The 22,409-nt window shown below is 33.6% G+C and overlaps 1 protein-coding gene across 1 annotated transcript in view; it reads right to left on the reverse strand.

Annotated features, from left to right (window-relative positions):
* Positions 1-22,409, reverse strand: part of LOC129217375 (netrin receptor UNC5B-like) — a 408,265-nt gene that overhangs the window by 48,947 nt on the left and 336,909 nt on the right. Inside the window, 1 exon segment of the mRNA XM_054851665.1 lies at positions 5,600-5,749. Coding sequence (XP_054707640.1) covers positions 5,600-5,749 — 150 coding nt within the window.

A 22,409-nucleotide genomic window follows, 5' to 3' on the forward strand; every position in this document is an offset into this window, starting at 1 on the left:
GGTTTTCAATAAGAGATGACCGTCTTTCCGAAATTGGTTTGATTTGATTCTTAATGTTTTCTTCGTTTTGGTCTACGTTATCCTCAAATTCAGTTTCAGATTCTGAATGTTCGCTTTCTTCAATATTCTCATTTGATGTATTGAGAATGCATTCATTTTTTTGTTTCTTCCATCGAAAAAAAAAAGGGATAGGATTTGTTTCATAGTACAATACTCTGAAGCAACGAACAGTTTTTCCCCTTTACGAACTGCATTTCTCATCTAGTGTGCAACTTGACAGGGATGTTGTTTTTTCCCAATATTTTCACCAATCGTAAATTGTTCTTATAAATACTCCTTCTGCTTTGAAGTGAACTTGAACTGAGCTCGTAAAGATAGGGCCCATCCAATTTCATTAAATTGAACTTTTGGCAATGCAGGGGTATTTATTAGTTGAAAATTTGAAGCATTTATATAAGATGTTTGTAAGAGCTTCTCTCTATACATCTTTCGTATAAAATCCATTTGCAAGTTGAGGTCAAATGTATGTCAAGAACAATTGGAATAAATAGATTTGTTTCGCCGAAAAAACAAGATGAGTATTGGTATGATAATCTAGACATATTATGCACAATACATCCGCCTGTACCTATATCAAAACGGGCATTTTCTATTCAAGAAAAAGACGCTCTTACTGCCCAAAGCTAATTATGTTAAAAGATACACATTTTTGTATTAAATTAAAACTAAATATGTTCAAAAAACTATCTGGGGGTGAAAAGATTAAATAAATAAATATTTAAAAACGCCATAACGTACTAACTTCAAACGATTATATTTCCAAAAATAATAGGAGTGACACCGATTTTTTTGTGCAAATGTTAGACAAACATGTCGTTTATCAACCAAATTTAGTATCAGATCTCTGCTATGAGGGCGACAGTTGTAGTTAGATTTTAAATATTTGTGTTTTTGTGAAATTTATCGAATAAAAGTTCCAATATCTTCTGGCGCCCTTATAGTGACACCGATTTTGATACATGTTTTTGATGTATGTAAGTGTGGCTAGAAAATGATCGAAAAATGTTGGTGTCATCATGAAGGCGCTTTGAGAAAATTGGCCTTGAACATAGAAAAAAATTCATTTTCGGTCATTTTGAATCGGAGTTTGTGGGCGTCGCCCTCGTAGTGTCACCGATTTGACAGCTGTAACAGTATCTAACAAGACCATATAGTAATATGGAATTAAAAAACCCATGTCATTATAAGGGCGCTTCAAGCAACAAGCACATTAAAATCTGCAAATTTGAAAAACCAGCAAAAATGTGCCACGCCCCCTAAACAAAAAAAAATTGTTTTCTCAAAAACGGTAAGTCAGACAAAGCTCAAATTTCGGATTTACATTACATTCATGATAAGGAACAACATATGTGAAAATAAAAAAAATTAAAAATCCCAACAATCACAACCTGCCTGATCCTTACAGACAATGGCTCTTAATTAGCATCACGTGTTTTCAGTGTAATAGGTTGCGCTTCTGAATAGCATATTCCGACACAACAAGGCATTTTTTCCCCCTTATAGATAGGCAGCAAGAAGGATTGTTTGTTTTAATGAGCAGTATAATTTTACAGGTACTTTAATAGAAAAATGAATAGTTCAATTTTAGTTTTTTGGTTGGGGATTTTTTCTCTCATTTGGAGCATTGATTCGTAGAGCTCGGCGCCTTTTTGGCTCTGGCGCCGTCGTGCGCCGCACGACCTTGCACATAGGGACGGCGCGGCCCTGATTGCAAGTTTCTTATTTTCAGTAGTATTTAGAAATAGTTTCCTTCTTGTATCCCGAAACAATGTTGCTTTTTAATATCCAAACAAGAAGAAAGTCTTTGCAACATCTTGCACAAGGAGGATAAACAAAAATAGGAAAATAATTCGACTCCCTACGTGACTATCTTCATATAAAAAAAAAAGAGCTGATGTATGTATCGCATGACTTCCTTTTACGCTAATTTAATAACAATAGTGCCTTGGAGTAAGCAAAGAAACATTTTAAATATTTTCACCCCAAGTTTGTTGCGAACGGAAGCAAAGAAAACGTTTTATACAGATAAATTTTTCCAATATTGGCAGTTTTAATGTGATTCAATGGGAGACTTTCTAAATATTGCTAATAGTGGCCGAATTGAAATCAAAATAAATAAATTTTAAAAAAACCCGGCAAATTTGTCGCCAAGTTAGCGACCAAAATCTTGGCGATATATCGTCAAGTGTTTGCCACCACTTGAGTTAGCACTGAAATTAACAATGATTTCCACCCAAAAAGTTGCAAAAGATCCCCTTTGGAAAGTTCGAATGCAACCAAAAAGAGAAGTGTACAACTAGACCCCACTAAGAGTCTACGTACCAAATTCCAACTTTCTAGGACACACCGTTCTTGAAATGGAAATTAAGGTCGACTTTCGAGTGAAATTTTTTTTGCGAATACAATACTTCCTTTACTATGTAAAAGAAAGTAAAAAACAATATTTTAAACATCAGAGCAAATTTTCAGAACCCACGCCTGAAATTTCAGAATAAAATATTCTGTAATTCCAACATGTGTTAATAATAGCCGTGATTGTAAATTGTGTTTTTGTGTACCTGTTACAATCTGCATTAATTTTAAATAGAAATTCAATAAATATTATATTTGCATCATTTCTTTCAATACTTACGCTCTTTTACGCCACGATATCGAAGTTTTGAAAAATGAAAGCTGGCTTTTGGTTTTTCAGCAAGACTCACAGACTTTTAATGACTTGATCAAATTTAAGTTTAAACTATTAGAAATATTAGAAGAAAAAGGTATATATCTTAACATTTTACATAGAAACTGAGTTTATAAAAATACAAATATTTTTTTTTTTGCTCATTAAAATAACCAAGACTTTACTAGTTCGCTTCTTACGGAAAGGAAAATTTTAGTTAATAAAAAAAATAATAATAAGGACAACAACGTAGTTTAATTTCCTGTTAAACTTTCATTTTTTCCCCTAGTTAAACGCTCGTCAGGTTAAAAAATGCTGCAAGGCAAACATACTTGAAAAGAAAATATTAGCAAACGGAAAGATGACTTAGAAGACATTTAATGTGATTGATTCCTTTTGTAGAGAAAAAAGTATAACAGGAAATACGCTGATCACAAAGACTAAAAAAAAAAAAAGTCTGTTCAATAATCGAGTTTCTGTGTTATACAAACGCAAAACGTCAGTGGTAAAAGGGGGAAAAAGCTAGTTCTTTTCTATGCTTTTTTCCCTCAACTGCACAGAATCCCCACTACAACGATGAGGAGATAAAATTCTTTTCACATAATATTTATCTTCAACTTATTCTGAACGTAAAAACCTTTTTTGAGCGAGTTCCGTATGGTGAAGTGTTTAATTTGTATACGTCAGTAAACATAAATACTTATTTTTTAAGCATACTTAACGAATGACAAATAGTGCACTTTTTTTAAAAGAAAGCAACAATTAAACATAACGTCTCGAAACTGAGCCAAACGATCTGCACAGCCTCAAGCTGACGAGGGGGGGGGGGACACTTCAACGTCCCTACAACTATTTTTTTTTTTAAATTCAAGTACGCCGACGAAAGAAAAAGTTAATTTCTCCTCCCAAATATCGGTTTTGGTGTCCGATAGATTTATTGAATTTCAACAGCGGAATCGTCCCTTTGATAAATGTTTCCTTTTATCAAGCGTCATTTTATTTTAAAAAACGCTACGCAAGATGCATTTCCCCCCTTTCCTGTATAAATATATATCCCTATCTACGGAAATGCCTAAATCCATTGTTTGTCAAGACGACCATGTTTTATTATATATTTTTTTTCACTTCTGCATTTATTGTTCCATATATTTATAGGCCAGTAACCTGTTGTATGGATTCCCCTTTTTCTTATATGGATGAAAAAAATATTAATAAAATAAAAACACATCCGCTACAGAGAGAACATACTCCTGATTTGCAGGATGCAAGAGCATTGAAAATGACTTTAAATAAAAAAATGATGGACTGTAGGAGGTTATTGATTTTGAAAATGAGTAATTGTTGAATATATCAATGCATTGGGACTTTTTTGTTTCTTTACTGTTGCATTTTCCTAAAAGCTCTTCAAACCTGTGGCATTCACCTTTCCAACTGATAGAGTTTATTCTCTCTAGTGTTAATAAAAAAAATCTTCATTCCTTCAGTCAAAAGTACTGCTTTTAGTCACTGCAATTCATAGAATAAGCAAAAAAAAAAAAAAAAAAGGAGCGAGAAAAAACTTTTAATTTTCCCAAATACTTAATTTTTAATTCATATTTTAAAATGTCCGCTTTTGAAAATAAGGCGTCGTCTTTATGACGTCACATATGATATACTTTGGCGCATCTGTATACCGCGTCTTTCCACGTTATGATAATTAAGAAGCGAATTAAATATTGCGCTCTACGCTTGCTATCAACCATATCTTTGCCAGTAGACGTGAGTAAAGATGCGAATTAAATGTTGCGCTCTGCCAATGGCAAAAGTGAATGGCATTTCATCATTTGGGATGTCATGTGCAGAAGCGTAAACAACGGAATTACACCGTTTAAAACAATTGTTAAAAATATTAAACTTTGTCAAATTATTTAAAAATGATCAGATCGTATGTGACATAAGAAAATACTTTTAAAATTTCGGAAACGACCCCATTCAAGAAGAAGACTAACAACAAGAACAATAGAAATCCAGGACAACGGAGTAGGAATTGAACTCAATTTCAGAGAGAGAGAGAGGGGGAATGAAGAGATAGCGCGAAGATGCTCAATTGAGAAACTATTTTGCATCAACACGTTTTTCGGGATTGTTAAAGAGCCTTTCCAAAGTAAAAACGTTTCCAGCTTCGAGACGAAAGCTGTGCTCAAATATCATCTTCTTTTGGTATCGCACAAAATTGTGAACATTCACTAACTGCACTATTGTTTTAAGGTACAGTAAACCCTCATCAATCCAGACCCTATTAAACCGGACTTCTCTCTCAATCCAAACGGCCATTTACATGCACATACTATATAAATAAAAGGCGATTTAGCGCAATAGTGTATTTCTATAATTTTCTCTTACGCTGTTTCATATTTTATTCTCTTCAATTGAAGCAGTGAGAAGGAAAGGGATATAAGTGGACGTTTTAAAGATTCGAGTAAAACACGTTTAAAGTTCAGCCCTTAGGAATTCTTTTATTGAGAGGTTTTTCAAAATCATGTGGTACAATAGCACCTACAACGGTTACTAGTACAATCTCTTGACCTAAAAAGTGGGAGACGGAGAGGTTCTTCTACCATTTGTACTACTTATCTCCAAATTTTTAATTTTGGCACTTAGCCAATGTTAATTTGACACCCTTAGCTTCTCGCTCCTTCAACTCAAAATACAATTTTTACTGTGGACAGTAGGTATGTAATTTTCTCCAATCCGTACTTTCATTAGTTCGGACCACCCGGATCCCCTATTAGGCCGGATCAATGAGGTTCTACCATATTTTCTTCTCCAGTGCAATAGGGAATGTGTACAGATTTTGAAGAGAACTTGAAATTTAAGTGCAATTCCTTCACCTACCTGTTCCTGCTCCTCTGTACATGCAAGGGTCCCTTCCCTTGATCCTGCGAACAAGCATCACCATAGCGATCACGACAAACACGAAGACAGCCACCGCAACGAATACACCCACATATAAGGCAACATCTGCTTCTGTTTCAGCCGGGGTAGCTGCAAGAAAGATTCAGAAAATGAGATGTTTTGAAAAATAATTGCGAAGTTAAGATATCATTATGAATACTCCCTCCTTAGATGATAGAAAGTTTTTATACATATGAATTTTAGTTTTATTTAAAAGTTTTACCATTATTGAAAACTACTAATAATTTCCTTCATGTTTCGTTACGATGATGATTATTATACAAAGGGTATGATTTACTTATAAGCCCATGAAGTCCGGCTTAGAGGACCCTTAGTTCCACGGGCCCTCAAAAATGAAATTATATAGAAATTTGTACTAAAATATTGCTTTACTTTATTTGTTACGGTGTGTAATACCAATAGCGATTTATAAAGTGCATAGCAGTGTGGCTTTTAACTTTAAAACAAGTATTTTTTGCTACGTATAGCCTCCTGTTGCAATAAGAAAAAAGGTGTGCGGTTGTAATTCTACAGCACTTTCGCTAAATGAACTGCTCACGGGGGGGGGGGGGGGCAGGTGCGCCCGGCATAATGTCCTATAATTTCTAAATCGGGCCCTGATTATACCAGCATACTATTGAAATGGCTATTGCACATGAAGCAGTTTTACAATAAAACGTTTTTAAGGAGAAAATATATTAAAATCCAGAACAAATTTAGAATAAATGAAAGGATATAACGATGGGACAAAGATATGTATTCGGATAAATAATGTAATGTGTCATTGTTTACCAGGGGGCAAAAATAGTTTCCAATTTTCCATTGAAGCAAACACAGAAAAACATTGGCGAGATAAATAAGCGATTTTCTATTTAATGTGGCAAATATGTTTCACTTTCAACTTCATGAAAATTAATTTTAATGGTGAAGGAAATTACATCTCCAGAAATCATCATAATGAAAATGAGAGCATACTATTTAGGTGATTCTCGTAGTGTAGTGTGTTAGTGAATATTTAAAATTAATTGAGTAATATAACCTACTGTGGAAAAAAAAATTAATTCGCAGAAAAATCAATTTTAACTTTTTTTTTTGAGCAATCACGATTGCTTATTGTTCTCATTTGACCGTTTTTGGCGTCCGTGCCTTTTTCAACTTGAATCAGAAGCCTCTGCAGCACCACCGCCCACCGTCCTCTGCTGGCGGCGCGGCTGCTCCGGTTTTGAGCTATCCGCTTCTCCTGGTCGGAGGCGTCCATGTCCTACACACACGCACGTTCACACACATACACACACACGGCTTCACACACACATACACTCACACACGCCTACGTGCATACACACAGGTCTACGTACACACACAAGCCTACACACTTACACACACGACTATGCCCACGTAACCGCCCAGGAGGAGAGGCAGGCTTGGGGGGGGGGGGGGGGACAGGAGCCGTCTCTAGAAACAATAAATCCAATGAGTAGGGTCCTGTCTCAGTTCGTGATTGCGAAAAACATATTTTGAATTCAAAATTTCAGAATTCAAATTAATTTTTTTTTTGTTTAATCCTAACTAGCAGGGAAAAAAAATCTGTAGCAGAAGATCGAGATGTAAGCTGACAACATTCGAAAACAAGCTGCCAATATTTTAAGACAGAATTTCATTTCTTTGCGCTAACCTGATATATGGTCTTCTTGGAACAAAACAACAAAAGCGGAGCCCTTTTTCGAGTCGAGAAAATTAGGGATTTGGAAGCATGTCACAAGCTAAGAATTTGTCATCCCGTTGTTGGACATTTCTATTTACCGGCGTAGGTCAATTCGACCTCAATTGCAGCTGTCAACTTTCTCGAATATAGAGATTGGCGGCTTTAGCGGAAAGAAAAAAGATGTCGTCTCTTCACTTCTCTTCAAACATTTTCTTTATCTGCTTTCGAAAAAGATCCGGACAGAGCGGTGTTTTGCTTTCGTTTTCTTTGTCTCTTCTTGATTTTTCTTCATTCCAAATATGTGAGGATGAGAGATGGATGTAAGTTTTCAGTCTTATTTATTTCTGGTGGCAACGAAAGTCCGGCATGCGGAAAAAATATCTCAAAATCCTTGCTCGTATATTTATGATGAAAACAAAAGTCGTTTCTTAGTTTTTATATTTTGTCAAATACTTTCTTCAAATGGATTATTTTTAAAACTCAGCAACTGAATTACTTTCAAGGATAAGAAGTCAAATAAAGGGTGTTTTTTTTTTACAGGTATAGAACTTTAAGTCGGGAACAATGTTTGATATGTGCGCCATTTTGGTAGTTGTCTTGAAATCCTTGTTTTGTGTTTAGTTTGGTTTGCCATTTCATCATGAATAGACAACAGGACGGTGCAACACGCCACACAGCGCGTGTCACAATTGATTTATTGAAAGAAACTTTCGGTGAACGAATAATTTCGCTTAATGGACCCGTGAATTGGCCTGCGAGACCATACGATTTAACTACGCTGAACTATTTTTTGTGTGACCGAGTGAAGTCTCAGGTCTACACCGATAAGCCACAGCTTTGGACAAGAACATTCACCACATATCACTCACATACGACCCCCATTGCTTCAAAAAGTGATAGAAAATTGGACTTCCCGATTAGACGTTCTCCAAGCCAGCCGAAGTCAGCCAGAAACCATTTATAAATGAAAATGGCAAAGAATATCTTTCGAATAAAGCCAAATTCATGGCGATTCATATCATTTAACGGTGTTTTATTTGAACCTAAAGTTCTATACCACTAAAAAAAAAAACCACCCTTTACATTCGAATATTTTCTTAGAATATACATTTAGTGATGCTGTGTAATAGTTTTAATGACATTATATGACACTAAATTTCTTTGAACTTTTCATTATAGAAAATACGTATGCCCTAAAGATAAAATGACTGGACAGGAGTTACTGATGAAAAATCTTTGCGGCTCCGTTAATTAGCTTTTTGACGCACTTTTTTGTCTTCTTTCATGCTGTAAAAAACACGTGGACCAAACCCACGGAAGCGGTAAAAGAGCATTTTACAGTTGAAACAAGTTGGCTGATTCAATTTCTTTTATTATTGATTTGTTATGGCATAGCGCAAGTTTAAGTATACTATTTTTGCTGAAATCTTAGATTAAAAAACGCATGACCTAACTGAGCAATTTTCGTGATAATTGGAAGAAAATTTAAAATGTGGATACAGCTTTATAATTTTGATTTTTTAAAAATATTTTGCTCTATATGAAAATCGCCAAATGTATTCACAAAAAAAATTAATAATCGAAGAAAATAGAGCAAGTGCTGATTATGAGGCATCGTCCAGAAAGGGTTATGTTTTAAGAAAACTATTTCGAAATTTAGGGGACAGTGTTGTACCTTGGGACACTTTTCATACTTTAATTTTTAACGTCAATTATTTAAATCAAATTTAACATTTAAAAGTCACATTAAAGTATCTCAATATATTTCTCTGCAATATATTTTTAAAAATTCAGACAGTTTGAAAATAAAATATTGCCAGCCATTTAGGTGTAGAATTCGAAAACTGTGTACCAAGGAGTAACATCCTATTGTACCACGGGAAACTCTTTATTATTCAGAATACAGCCATATACTTAAACCAATTTTGCACCAAAAAAATTTTTTTTTCATGTTGATGAATTAAATCATGAATGATGAATTAATGAATTAGTATTATCTAATGTTTAATGTGTTTAAAACACTACATAACATTAGAACATTATTCCATGTTCCTAAACATATCTTAATTATTAAGAAACATCCATATGTTGTACCTTGGAACGTGTCCTAAGGTACAACATGTTTGGATGTCCCAAGGTACAATCACCACGTGGTTTAAGAAAAACCAAAATGATGGTCACTCTAGATGCACCATCATTATTTTCTCATAACCAAAATATTTAATGTACTTCTCTATTATAACAAAATAAAACTCTGTTGATTAGTTTTACAAATACAAAGACAGAAAAGGAAATAAAAATGAAGAAAATATTTACTTTGTAGTCATGAAATTTTCTTTCTCTCACAAAATTATCAAGTTAACTCATTTGATGCTGATTGTTACTATGGCATCATTTAGTGGTGAAGGTTACAATTAGAGATTACGAAAACGTGGCTAAAACTAGATTCTTAGAAATTAGCAGTGTCCCAATGTACAACACTTTACTCAATTGAATGCTGATTTTGTTCGAATAAATAGTCATCAAATAACAGAGACCGACTGAAAACTCAACTTTAGCCAATGGAAAACTCAAGTCTGGGGCGTTTAAAGTGTTACAAAGAAATAACAATAAGGTTCTTAAAATGGGTGTGGCAGAATACATCAGAAGGTATTAGAAGCGTTCACTTTAATTTTGTCATTTGTATAAATAGCATGGAAATGAGGAGTCTTCAGATAGTAAATTCGTCAAACTGCCTTAATTCAACCTTTTCAAGGTTTGTTTTAGGCATTAAAAGTTGTCTTTTTTTTAAAAAAAAGGCAAAAAAAAAAAAAAAAAATTTGAATTTTAAGATTTTTAATCCAAATTATGTTTTTCGCAATCACGAATTACGATATGCCCTTACTCATTGGGTTTCTTATTTCTACTAATGGCTTTTATCTCAACCATAATTTGAATTCTAAACATCAAAATTCAAATGAATACCAGGGGCTGGACGTTCTGTGCTGGATAATGTTTTCGCGTAAAAAGTATTGTATAAAGTCGAGAAGGTCATTTATATAAATAATTGATTCCGAGGCACATGGACGCCTCCATTATAAGCATATAAAAATAAAATCAAAGGACGGACGTCATGAAACGGTCAAGTAAAAACAATAAGCAAAAAGAATTGCTCAAAAAAAAAAAAAAAAATCTCAGTACAATCATTTTTAACTCTTGCTTAACTCATGTCTTATTTTACAATATTTTTTATTCACTGCTGTGGCTTCACCACACAAGGCTCAATATTATCCAACTGATTCGTTAGATTACATTCAAGTAGTGAACGGTAGCAAAATCTAGCATTCATACTTTGTAAACAGCTTTTCTGAACACTTAAATATTTGTTTTAAATTAGTTAAAAAAAATTAATTGTGAAGGATTTTTGAAAAAGGTTTGCATCGTAAGTTTATTACAAATTTTTTTTAAATGAAAATAACACATGAATAAGAATATACTAAAACTGTTCAAACTTTAATTTATTGTAATTTTAATTAGTGCGCTTGTAACATAACCCGTACATGTGAAAGTTGACATAACCGTGATCTGCAGTTGTCAACAATTAAATTCATTGTTGTAAGTTGAAATAATAGATTACATTTCAAAATAGATATTGTTTAAAATAAGAACTAAAACTCTTCTAATTCCTTTTTTTTTGTGCCCCTCGTTCGTGTGGAACTGACATAACCTTGTTTTCTAGTTGTCAATATAAAACTAAATTTATTATTATTCAAAATAGATAGGAGGATGTAATTTATAGCGTATAAATACGTATACATAGTAAAACACAAATTGAAACCCAGTGCAACCTAATTTTACAGGGAAATATAACGCTAGCATTCTGATCCATCTCGATGTTACCACAAACTATAGCATTAGCAGAAAATAAAATAGCTCTCATTCCAAAAATAGTCAAGAGCGAAACCAGATCCAGAAATGTCATTGGAAAAAGATTAATATGCCTTTAAAACACGAAATTCCAGGAAATAAAACTTAATAATTCAGATGAAACTTCATTCCTTGGATCTTACGACGCAGCCCACAAAAGAGCAGTGCGGCCATTTTCTATAGCGGATTTTATGCGAATGAAAAAGCGGCATTCGATTAGTTCTTCCCACTCCACTATCTATTAGTTAGGCCTGAAAATAGAATTCTACAGAACGGCAAGAAAATCCGGGGAGGAAAAGCCCATCAAATTATGTCCTTTCGAGCCAAAATAAATAAGCAGCAAAATCCTGAAGCGCGGTGGATTTGGAGGGCATATTCGCAGACCAGCGTCTAAAAAATATATATGATAGGAAGATATATTACATTGCAAGTGGATGACGGATATTTTAAAAGGGCTAGACAAGGGCTGTCTTCTTTCATTGTATATTCATGAAGAAAGAAGGGTAAAGCATTGAAAAACGATAATATGACTACAGCTCCAGTAGCAGTCAACGGCTCTAATCCGGCTTTACTTTCTGAAATACCATTTATAAGGAATTTAAATTCCCTCAGACGATATATTGCAAACAGGAGTTCATCTGTTTAATGTTTGTTCTCGAAAGAAAAATGCGAATGGGTATAATATTTGTTAAAATGTCATTATTCTTTATTTTTACAATGTGTAAAGTAGAGAATTCCAAACATTCTTTAAACTTTCCTAATACTTTCCTCATGAAAAAAAAAGTAATTTTAATTATTATGAAGAATTTAAAGGACAACGCATGGTCTCATGTTTAGAGCTAAGATTATCTTAATGAAAAAGAGAATTACGATCGAGGTAATTTTGGAGTTGAATGTTGCTATGCTGTTGGTGTTAAAAGATTTTTAATTATACTTCCGTTGGCAAGTAAACGGCGTTATCTGCAGAAATATGTTTTTGAGATATTTGAAGAAACGTGTTTTGGATTCAATACTAACAAAGGGAAAGTCTGAATTGGGTCATTTCCAAAATTTTAAAAGTATTTTTTTCTGAAAGAGCATGCTTAAAAACACAGGATCTGATTATTTTTAAAATAATTTATTTAAGTTTAATATTTTTTTAAAAAAATACTTAAATCTCTGCGCTTTCATTGTTTACACTTCTGTCGTGTGACATCACAAATGATGAAATGCCATTCAATGTTGCCATTCACAGAACAAAATATTTAACTCACATTTTTACTCACGTGTATTGGCAACGCTATGGTTGATAGCAAGCATACAGCGCAATTTTAATTCGCTGCTTGATTATCATAACGTGGAACCGTGGTAGAAAGATGCGCCAAAATGCATCATTTGTGACGTCATAAAGACCACGCCTTGTTTGAAAAATCGAACATCTTAAAAAATTAATTTAAAAAAAAAAACTGTTGGGAAAATGAAATTATTTTCTGGGTCCATGTAATTTTTTTTGCTCATTCTATCCATTTCAATGACTAAAAGTAGTTCTTTTGACTGAGGGAAAGCACCCCATTAGACGGTTTTTTCGCGTTTTTTTTCTCCATCGGAAGCCGAATAAGCAAGCTTGTATCATAAAGCTAAAGTACAATAAATCACAATATATATATATATATATATATATATATATATATATATATATATATATATATATATATATATATATATATATATATATATATATATATAAATGCAGTTACTGCCTTTACCTGCCCACGGCAGCGTAATTTTTGTGATGCGATTCCAGTAAACGAGGAAATCAGTACTTCAAACTAAAAATCTTTACACTTGATTTTTGTTTAATATTTACATTTATAAGTGTAGATAAGAATTTTGTAGAATAAAAACGCGGTTTACTTATCCCAGTATTATTTTTTGAAAAATGATTTTATTCTAATACGACTGTTAAGATTTTCACATTGCATGAACTCAAAATGTTCATCTTAATGAAGTTTCTAGAATTAGATCCCTATTGGACCAAAACGCTTGCAATGACTTCTTTCTATCGCTGATGACAACATTGTGTTTAATTTTTGTGTCGTAATCTATTCTACTTGATCGTCCCCCAGTTGCCACTTAGTTTTCAATTACCTTCTTCGATTTTCCATCCCATCCTAGGGATGATATTGCCCTTTTTGAAACTACTACTACAGAATCATCAATTTGCCTCAGGCTACTCAGCTGATTAATCCGCTTCTATGCTCAATAAAAGCCTTGCTTTTTTTTTCTTCTTCGTCGTAAAGATGATACAAGTTTGCTCCAGAAATTTATTTACCTCCAGCTCATTTATTCGTAAAAAATAAATAAATAAAATAAAAAAGATCTCTGCAAAAATCGAAGGATCTATAAGCAATCGATTTTGCACTTGAAAGAAGCGGCGATTCTTGAAAAGCAACGCATTAACTTCTATCAAGCCCATTAGAAGTCGGTGCTGAAAAGATGCTTTGTGCGCAAGTTGTGCAACCAACTTCAGAAGAAAGAACCTATTTGCATAGTCCATTGTTTGCTTCGCCGCAGAGTCACCGCTTTTTTTTTTCTCTCTCTCTTCTTCGTTCTTGTCCTCACCTCCCCCATTTTACCTCGTTCATTAAGGTTAAAGAGCCCCCCAGCGCTTTATCACCGGTATCGAGCTCGATATAGCAGAAAGATCCACCCGAGCCGCGAGAACAATATCTTGAAAAAGACTGACTTTAGAAGATGGGATCAGGAGAACAATGTGAGGGAAAAAAAGTGATGAGTATTGATTAAGTTTTGGGCAAATTTGAACGCCCAGACACAATGCATTCTTTTGTGAGGAAGTAGTTTGCCTTAAATCGGCTCAACACATTTCCAAATTGAAGATCAAGATCTTGTATTTAAACAAAAAACCATATCGTTGATTACAGATCTGTGAGTTTTTATTGATAATCTTGGACAACAAAGTGGAAGACGCCGGGATTGATTTGGTATTGTTAACTTATCCACAGCCCTTGAATTCGACTTCAGGGAAAAGATAAGATAAATTGATTTGTTTGGGTTGTTGTTTGTGGTTAAGTAAAATTTACACTTTTGACTGCTGAAATCATAAAAAATTCAATGTTGGTGAGAGATTTAAACAGCTTCAAGTTGGCATTCAAGAGTAGTTTCTAAACAGTAACTTCGTGTACAGAGCTGCCATTTTATTTTTTAAATAAAATGTACAAAACTTATATTGTAACTTTTTGCTTGTCCAAAATAGGGTCCTCTGATATTTCTTTTGAAGTAAATATAAAGTGGTACAAAACTAAACCACATTGCTCAAAATTATTCCATCATATTTGGTGACTGTAATGTGTTTATATTCTTGTTAATAAACAGACGACATCTAGCAATACTAATGTTATTTACTATCGTATTTTATATTCACTCTTCTACACCACTCAGTTCATAAAAACAACTTAACTGGTGCTCATGGCCCGATCAAGGTAAGGTGGTGCCCTGGTCCTGGGGTGAAATTTGGTGTCCCTCTCATAAGAAAATCTGCACATTTTCAAAGTAATACTTTTCAAAAAAGGAAAGAAATTTACCCTAATTTGGCACCCCTAAAATTGTTGTGCCCAGGTTCACGGACCCGCAGGACCATGCGTTAATCAAGCCCTGGTAGTGCTTATGTTTTTCATTGTTTTCTGACTTTCTATTTTGATTCTTGAACGTCAAGACTCCAAGGAGCAACTTTAAGAGCACTGGTGCGGAGAGTATAAATATTCTCAATTATTAAAATTTTTCATTTGCAAGAAATGTGGCATTGATCACTGTCATGGTCTTTACTGTCTTCGCATTTTTCACGTCTCGAAAATGGATTTCACATCTTTGAAAAATGCCAAGGAATATTTTCACGTCTGGGACAAAACTTGCAACAACTCTAATCACAGCCCTCTTTCTTTTCTTGAGATGGATGGCTCATCGGATAGGATAGGAAAGTATTCTATTACTCAGCTTGTGAATTAACAGAATTTTGGTTTCGCAAGTTTGGACTATTTCGATGTCAGTGCTGTGAGGATATTTTGGATAGAGTTACGGTGACGTGATGATCGCGGAGAATTTTCAAAAATCGGGGCGTCAAAACCATTCCAACAGGTGCATTAAAATGCAAAATTTTAGCGAAATAAATAAATTAGTATGTAAAAAATACTTAATAGTTTCATTAAAATTTAATGTAATATACCAAATAAATGTCAAACATGCCGTTAAATTATTACATTAAAACTTAAAGTAAAATGCTTAAATAATTTGCCAACTCCACTATTCATCACCAATAACGCCAAACGATCACGTTCTCATTTACCGTTACCCAGCCATATGTTTTAGTTTTTTCAGACATCTCTGTTTTCTTTTCAACTCAAAAAAAAAAGGAAAGATTTTAATTGGTTATTTGAATGGATTATGATTGCTAATTTTCAAATCCATTTGTTAACATTAGTGAGAATTAACTTTACAATTGCTATTATTCATTTTTTTTTTTTTTTTGGAAACGATTAAAAAGCAGATATGTGTAGTTCCTTCTGATTGGCTGTTTGGTGGATTTAATTATTATCTCTTTTATGATGGTTATGTGTTATCGCTTCAAGTTCTTTTTTTGTTATATAGAGTTATGAGTTTCTGAGGTAAAATGAATCCCATGGACTTCAAATGCGGCAGCACCGTAGAAACAAGATAACTGAGAACGGATCCAGAAAGTAAAACTTGCTTTTGTACAACTATTGACAAAAATAGAAGGGGTGTATGGCGCGATCTAGCAAGGAGGTCCTTTAATAAATCAGGGGGTGACAAGAAATACCTTTTTAAATTATGAGGACACGAGATAACGTATGAAAGAACATCCAACAAAAATGACGAGAATGGTTGAAAAACGGATTAAATAGCAAAAACAAAGGATCAACCAGTAAGGGGCCATTTATTAATTACGTAAGGATGATTTTGGCAATTTTTGATTCCCCTCCCCCCAGGTACGTATACGTAAGATTTTTCAAACCCCTCTCCCCTATTCGTACGTAAGATTCCATTTCGTTTTTCAAAATAATAAAAATAACGAATCTTACGTCACTGGAATCGAAATTAAATTCACTATTAGTAAATTAAACTTTTCGTGTAAAGATATAATTACTAAAAAGTTGAAATCTAGACTGAATGTTTTTTCGACATTTTTTTTTTTGCATATGATGCAATACTAATTAAATATAAAACATGCATTATACAGTGCAATTCTTTTAATATATTTTACACAATTCATTCTTTGTAAAAAAAAAAAAAAAAAAAAAAAAAAAAAAAAACAGCTCATCCTATACGATTTTTACCTTCTAGACGCAAATGAAATATAATCCCTGTTAAACCACTTGACATCGCGCGATTTCAAATGTAAAATATCGATTTGGAAAATATTACGTAAGAATGGGTTTGAACCCCCCCCCCCCCCCCCCAAAGTAAGGATTTGTAAAGATTTTTCCAACCCCCTCCCTCTCGGGACCCTCACGTAATTAATGAATGGCCTCTAACCACTAAGGGCATGGGAAACGCAAATAAAACGTGTTCTCTTCGCTTCTGTTGGACGTTCTATCCGTCATAAGCATGGATCTTCTGCATTCAAAAGGTAGTTGTTGCTGTCGCTCGGCTGCATATTGGTATTTCACCAGTTGCAGACCTAGTGTATTTCCCCAAGAGAGGTCATTCAATCTGTCTTGGGGCATCTCCATCGACGGAAAGTCGTTACCACGAGAATTTTGACACCTAGTTCTCTACAAGATGGAAGCACCTGGCCTCTTTTCGTTGCGAAACTGCATTACGAATTTCATTCCGCCGTTTAAAGCTAAACGAATACTCAAAGAATCTTTTACATGCCTCATAATCAAGCGACATGGACGCTGTTGATTTTCTTCAGCTTGCAAATCCCCCGACTGGAGTCTGGTTTGCATTGAAAAAGGATTTTCTAGCACCCCGGAAAAGCTAGTATGCAATAATTGCAACTTTTGTTCTTTGTTAACGTTGTTTGAACAGGTAACGTAAATTGATGATTTTCTTTATCAGCATTCTTCTGTTAGAAGAACGAACTATTTCTCTCAGCAAATTTTCATTTTTTTAAGGTTTGAAAAGCTTTACGGATTTTGGCATAATATTTAAATATATTCTTCCAAAAATGGCCCTTCAATTGTTCGATCTCGCATACCGACGCATCAACGGTGAACACAGAAAAGGCCGACCGCAAAAGAATTCCAAAAGCTTAGAATGGATGTTGTCGAAGAAGAGAGAAAGAGAGAGAGAGATAGGAAAAAGAAAAAAAAATCTGGAGACAAAAGACCTCTTCCCCCTCGTTTCTCCGCGAGACTGGCTTGCATCCAAAATGATGACGATGACGACACAAAAAAAAAAAAAAAAAAAAAAAGTGACTCCCATCTCGACACCTTTATTCGAAGAGGTCGTTTGTTCTCGGCGAAACAAGACGTTCGATGATGGGCTACCGTTTTTGCCGCGTCTCCGGCCGACTGTGAAGACGATAACGGCCCGAAGAGAGACTTCACGGGACAAGGGGTGGAAATTTTGGCGAATATTTCTCTCCAGGCTGGCACGATGTTCTAAATATTTTCTTATGTGCCTCATTGTTCGTGCCGATTTACAAGAAGGAATTCTTTCGGCAGGAGGAGTATTCGAATGCTTGTTGTTTTTTCCTCCCCCTGCTCAATTAAGTTGTTGGGTGTTTTTTCTTCCCATTCTTTTGTTTCTCAATTAATTTTCTTCAACTTCAAATAAGAATGCACTTTAAAAACAGTACGCGTTTATTGAACATTGTTTCATTTTATTTATTTATTTTTTTTTTAACGTTGTTATATGCTTTAGTGTGAAAAAAAGCTTCTTCAAAGTTTTAAAAATAGAACTTTAAAGAAAAGTTGTGTAATATTTTTAGTGAGCTCTAATATACGTGTAGAATGCAGCAAAAATTTCAAAGAATGCAACAGTTTTTAACTACGTAAGAAATATCTTAAGGAAATAGAAAAGGAATAAGATGTTCAATGTTTTTTTTTTAACTTTTTTAGTTTTTTATGCTGTTTCATTAAGTATTTTAGTTTGAATTAGCTGCTTCATAGCTAAAAACTTCACTGCATTTTTTAATGTTCATCTATAATATGTAGCGAGACATAGAAAAGTTCCTTTAAAAACGTTTATTACTCAAAAGTATGATAAATTTCGAAACACGGTTAATTGCGTTGTTCTTAACAAGGTTTACAAAAACATACAAAATTTATGATTTTTTTTTTGTTGTTTTTTTGTTTTTTGTTAAATTTGAGAAAACATTCAAAACTCTACGATTAATGTGGACATTTGTTTTGTTATTTTTACGATATGGATATTAGTAGGACAATTTTTTGAAATTTTTACTCTATATTTTGCAACACTTTTCTGATAATGTCTAAAAACTTTTTTCCGGAAAAAAAAAAACTTTTAAGCATTTTTGCACACATAAAATACACGAATGGTGCTTTGTGATTTTTTAACTTAGCAAAAGATTCCAAAAAAAATAATAATAATAAATACTCTTACTGAATGAATATAAACAGGAAATAGATAAAACCAAATACCATAAATTTGTCGGCATATACATTTTAACTAGCAAATTTTGAAATTTAATTCATAGTGATGATTATTGAGAACCGCTGACCTAATTAGCCTGAATTAAGTCCTTTACAACGTTTTCATTTTTTTTTTTTTACTGCCCCAAATTATATAATAAAACTTGTCGATCCGTACATCTTATAGCGAAACTTTTAATCCATGGTGAAGATTATTGATCACTACTTATTTAATTATCCGGAATTAACTTTTTACACATATATTTTCTCACCAAAAAACACTACTCATTAGTTTATTCGACACACCGTCAAACGTTGAAAGTTTTATTCAAATTCAGTCCGAACAAAACCTCTTTGTTTTGCCTTTCAGATAGCTGTAGATATAATTTTAAATCGGAAGAAAATTCCAAGTTTTCTTACGGCAATCTAATACATTAAATTGCGGAATTCAAAAGTAAATGAAATGGTACATAAAGAACAAATAACAAATAGTTCAAGGATAAAACTTTCTGCAATTTATATCTAGAGGTTGAACAGTACTCTTTCTGTTCATCATAAAAAAATTAGTTGAAAATAAAATTTTTACTTACACATATAACTCAAACTAATTTCTCGAGTTGTATATTACTGATTAGCGACTTATACCGCTCAAATTTGCAGAGTAGAGAGAGAGAGAGAGAAAAAGGGAGAGAAAAAAAGCGTAAAAGTGTTTCAAAATAAAAATTTGTAAAACATATTTTTCGTTAATATTTTTAAGAGTGATCGTCAAGACCTAATTTTATTTTGTCGTATGATCATGAAATTCCTTGAAAATGTACAGGAATATTCTGTGGAAGAAAGGAGTTTAATCCCACACGTAACGAATAATTTGAAACATATTTTTATAATACAAACACGTTGACATCATTAACAAGGTTTCACCGAAACTTTTAAATCGAGTATGCCTGGTTTTAGGGGAAACAAAGAGTGAATTAATATAAATATACGGTTTTTTTCGTTCATGAAATGTATGCATTTGTATGTTTGATACATTCGTAACAGTTTAATGCTGTCACGAATCCATTTGCGGCAGTGAAAGTTCCCGAAGCCCAGAATGTTCTGAGCTTCGTGAAGAGTAAGTTGGATATCGCAAAACATACAGTGACTTCACTGGAAAACATAGTCTTTCATTAGAATTAAAAGATTATTTTATGTCACTTAGCAGAAAGTTGCCGTTCTACAAAACGCACTCCAATTCAACAACGAAAGATAAGACATAGTCAGTATTCTAATGACTAAAAATTACAGGACGATTCCTATGTTTCATATTACCAACAACCAGACAAGGAACTACAACAAAATTTGCAGTGAAGAACGCAACATTTGTTCTACTATGGGTGAAAATGCGCGCGCCCAGCGGCAAAAGCAAAAATTAAGTCGTAATTTAGCATGTATTCAATGCACTTATGATTTTTAGTTGCATATATATCTAGCTAGCTTTTTACCAAACTTTGGTATATTTTCTGTGTTCAACGAATGTTGATTAAACTGAAAACGTTTAGTGTAAAAGTGAAACTTACGAAACCAAATTGACACGAGTCAAATTTCAGTCTATTAGAAAAGAAACTGAAATTCCAAAGATATTAACATATTATGTAAGATATGGATGTGAATGAAAAAATAAAATAAAAACCCACAACTCAAGAAAGATACATATCTTGAAATATAGTCTTTATTTTCCGTCTCAATAATTTCCTGACCGATTACCATGCTTCATAACTGAAAATTCACTTGAGGATAAGTATTCAATACACTTCGTCCACATTTGGCGACATAAAGTTATCATGGCGACCAAATAAAAGATACATTTTTAGCGGCAACCCTGAATGAAACAACCGACTGGTATCGGGTCCGTCCGAATCCAAAACTGCTCCCCCTCCCATTTCTCACCCCCATCGTCCCTTCGACTCGTCAAAATGTGTGGATGGATCTGTCACCGCACTCCCCAGAATCCCTCCGCAGAGATTCGATATTGGGACGCATTTTATTTTATTGACTTGGGAACGCAGGACGTCACTCACTGTCACAGCAATGGATGGAACCAACGAACGCTTTTGAGGCCCGGTGCGAAATAGGAAGACGCTTTCTTGCTTGTCAGAATATTTAAAGCCAATGCAACACTAGCACTTGTGAATCATTAATTAATGGATCCTCTCAACAATGGTGAATAATACACTGGCCAGGCAATATGAATCATTCATCACACTAATAATTTGTAATATAGGGCGCAAAATGGCTACAAGATAGGAAACTTTAACAATGAAGGAATGAGCTTTGCTTGAAATTCAAAATTGATAGAAATAAGCTCAAACTTAATTTAGAGGTCCACCAGCATCGAAAATTGCCAGTGAGAAAAGTAACTCCGCAATCCTATATTAATAATAATAAACAAAGGGGAAGGCTTGTGTTAGAATCATCAAGAACAAAGATTTTCTACTAATGAGGAAAGCGGTTCAGCTAGCCATCTTGAATGAGTAAAACAGAACCGAGATCCAATAATTTAAGTCCACCAAGTACGAAAATTGCACTAAAGAAAGCACTTCTGCTGGCATCTTACATTAAATAGAAATTAACATCGTACTTTTTAACTCTGCAATATGAATCTTCATCAAACATACAGTAAAATACGTGTGTGTAATAAAGAACTTAAAATGACTATAAAATAGGGTTTTTTACTCAGAAGAAATAGCTATGCTTGCTATTCAGAAATCAGAAAGCAGTCTTCATTCACAAAATATTTTTGATACTAATAAACACAGAATATCTTAATTAAGAAACGAGAAAGAGCAAAAAAAAAAATAAAATAAAATAAAGCAACCCATGAGGAAAATGGCTTTGAAAGTCGCCTTAACCGAGTGAAAGCAATAGCATTATTCAATAATTTAGGTTCACCAAATACGAAAATTGATCGTAAGAAAAGCTTGCCATCTAACATGAAATAGAAATAAACATCGAACGGCTTTATCCAAAGACCATCGGGAATGACAATTTTCACATGATGAGGAGAAGTTTCTCCGAATTTCAAAAAAATGAGTAGAAACATTGGCAGAAAAACTAATTTACACAACATCCGAAACAAAAACCGTTACTTAGAAAACAGCTTTGTTCGTCAATTATTATTAGAGATAAACAAATAATGCATTAGAGTTCATATTAAGAAATAGTTTAGCAGTTGTTTTTAATGTTCATAATAAATTACTCTGATTTCAATGACATAAAAATGATTTAAAAAAAAGTTTAATGGTACTTTTGGAAAACTTATAGAAGTGTTGTCAGCTTAAATTAAAACTGCATTCTCTTTGCGGGGGATGCTTATTAAATCAACAAAAGGTTGAGAGATATAAAAAGTCATGAAAATAATTCTACATCACTTCTCTGACTATATGAAACTTTTAAAATAAATATTCTCTATTGCTGGTACGATGCGAGATTTCTTATGACATTTGTTTATGTTGAAAAAGACACGTTTTATTAATAGCTGTTTAAGATT

Source organism: Uloborus diversus, chromosome 2 (genome assembly GCF_026930045.1).
Source record: "Uloborus diversus isolate 005 chromosome 2, Udiv.v.3.1, whole genome shotgun sequence".
Lineage (NCBI taxonomy): Eukaryota > Metazoa > Arthropoda > Arachnida > Araneae > Uloboridae > Uloborus > Uloborus diversus.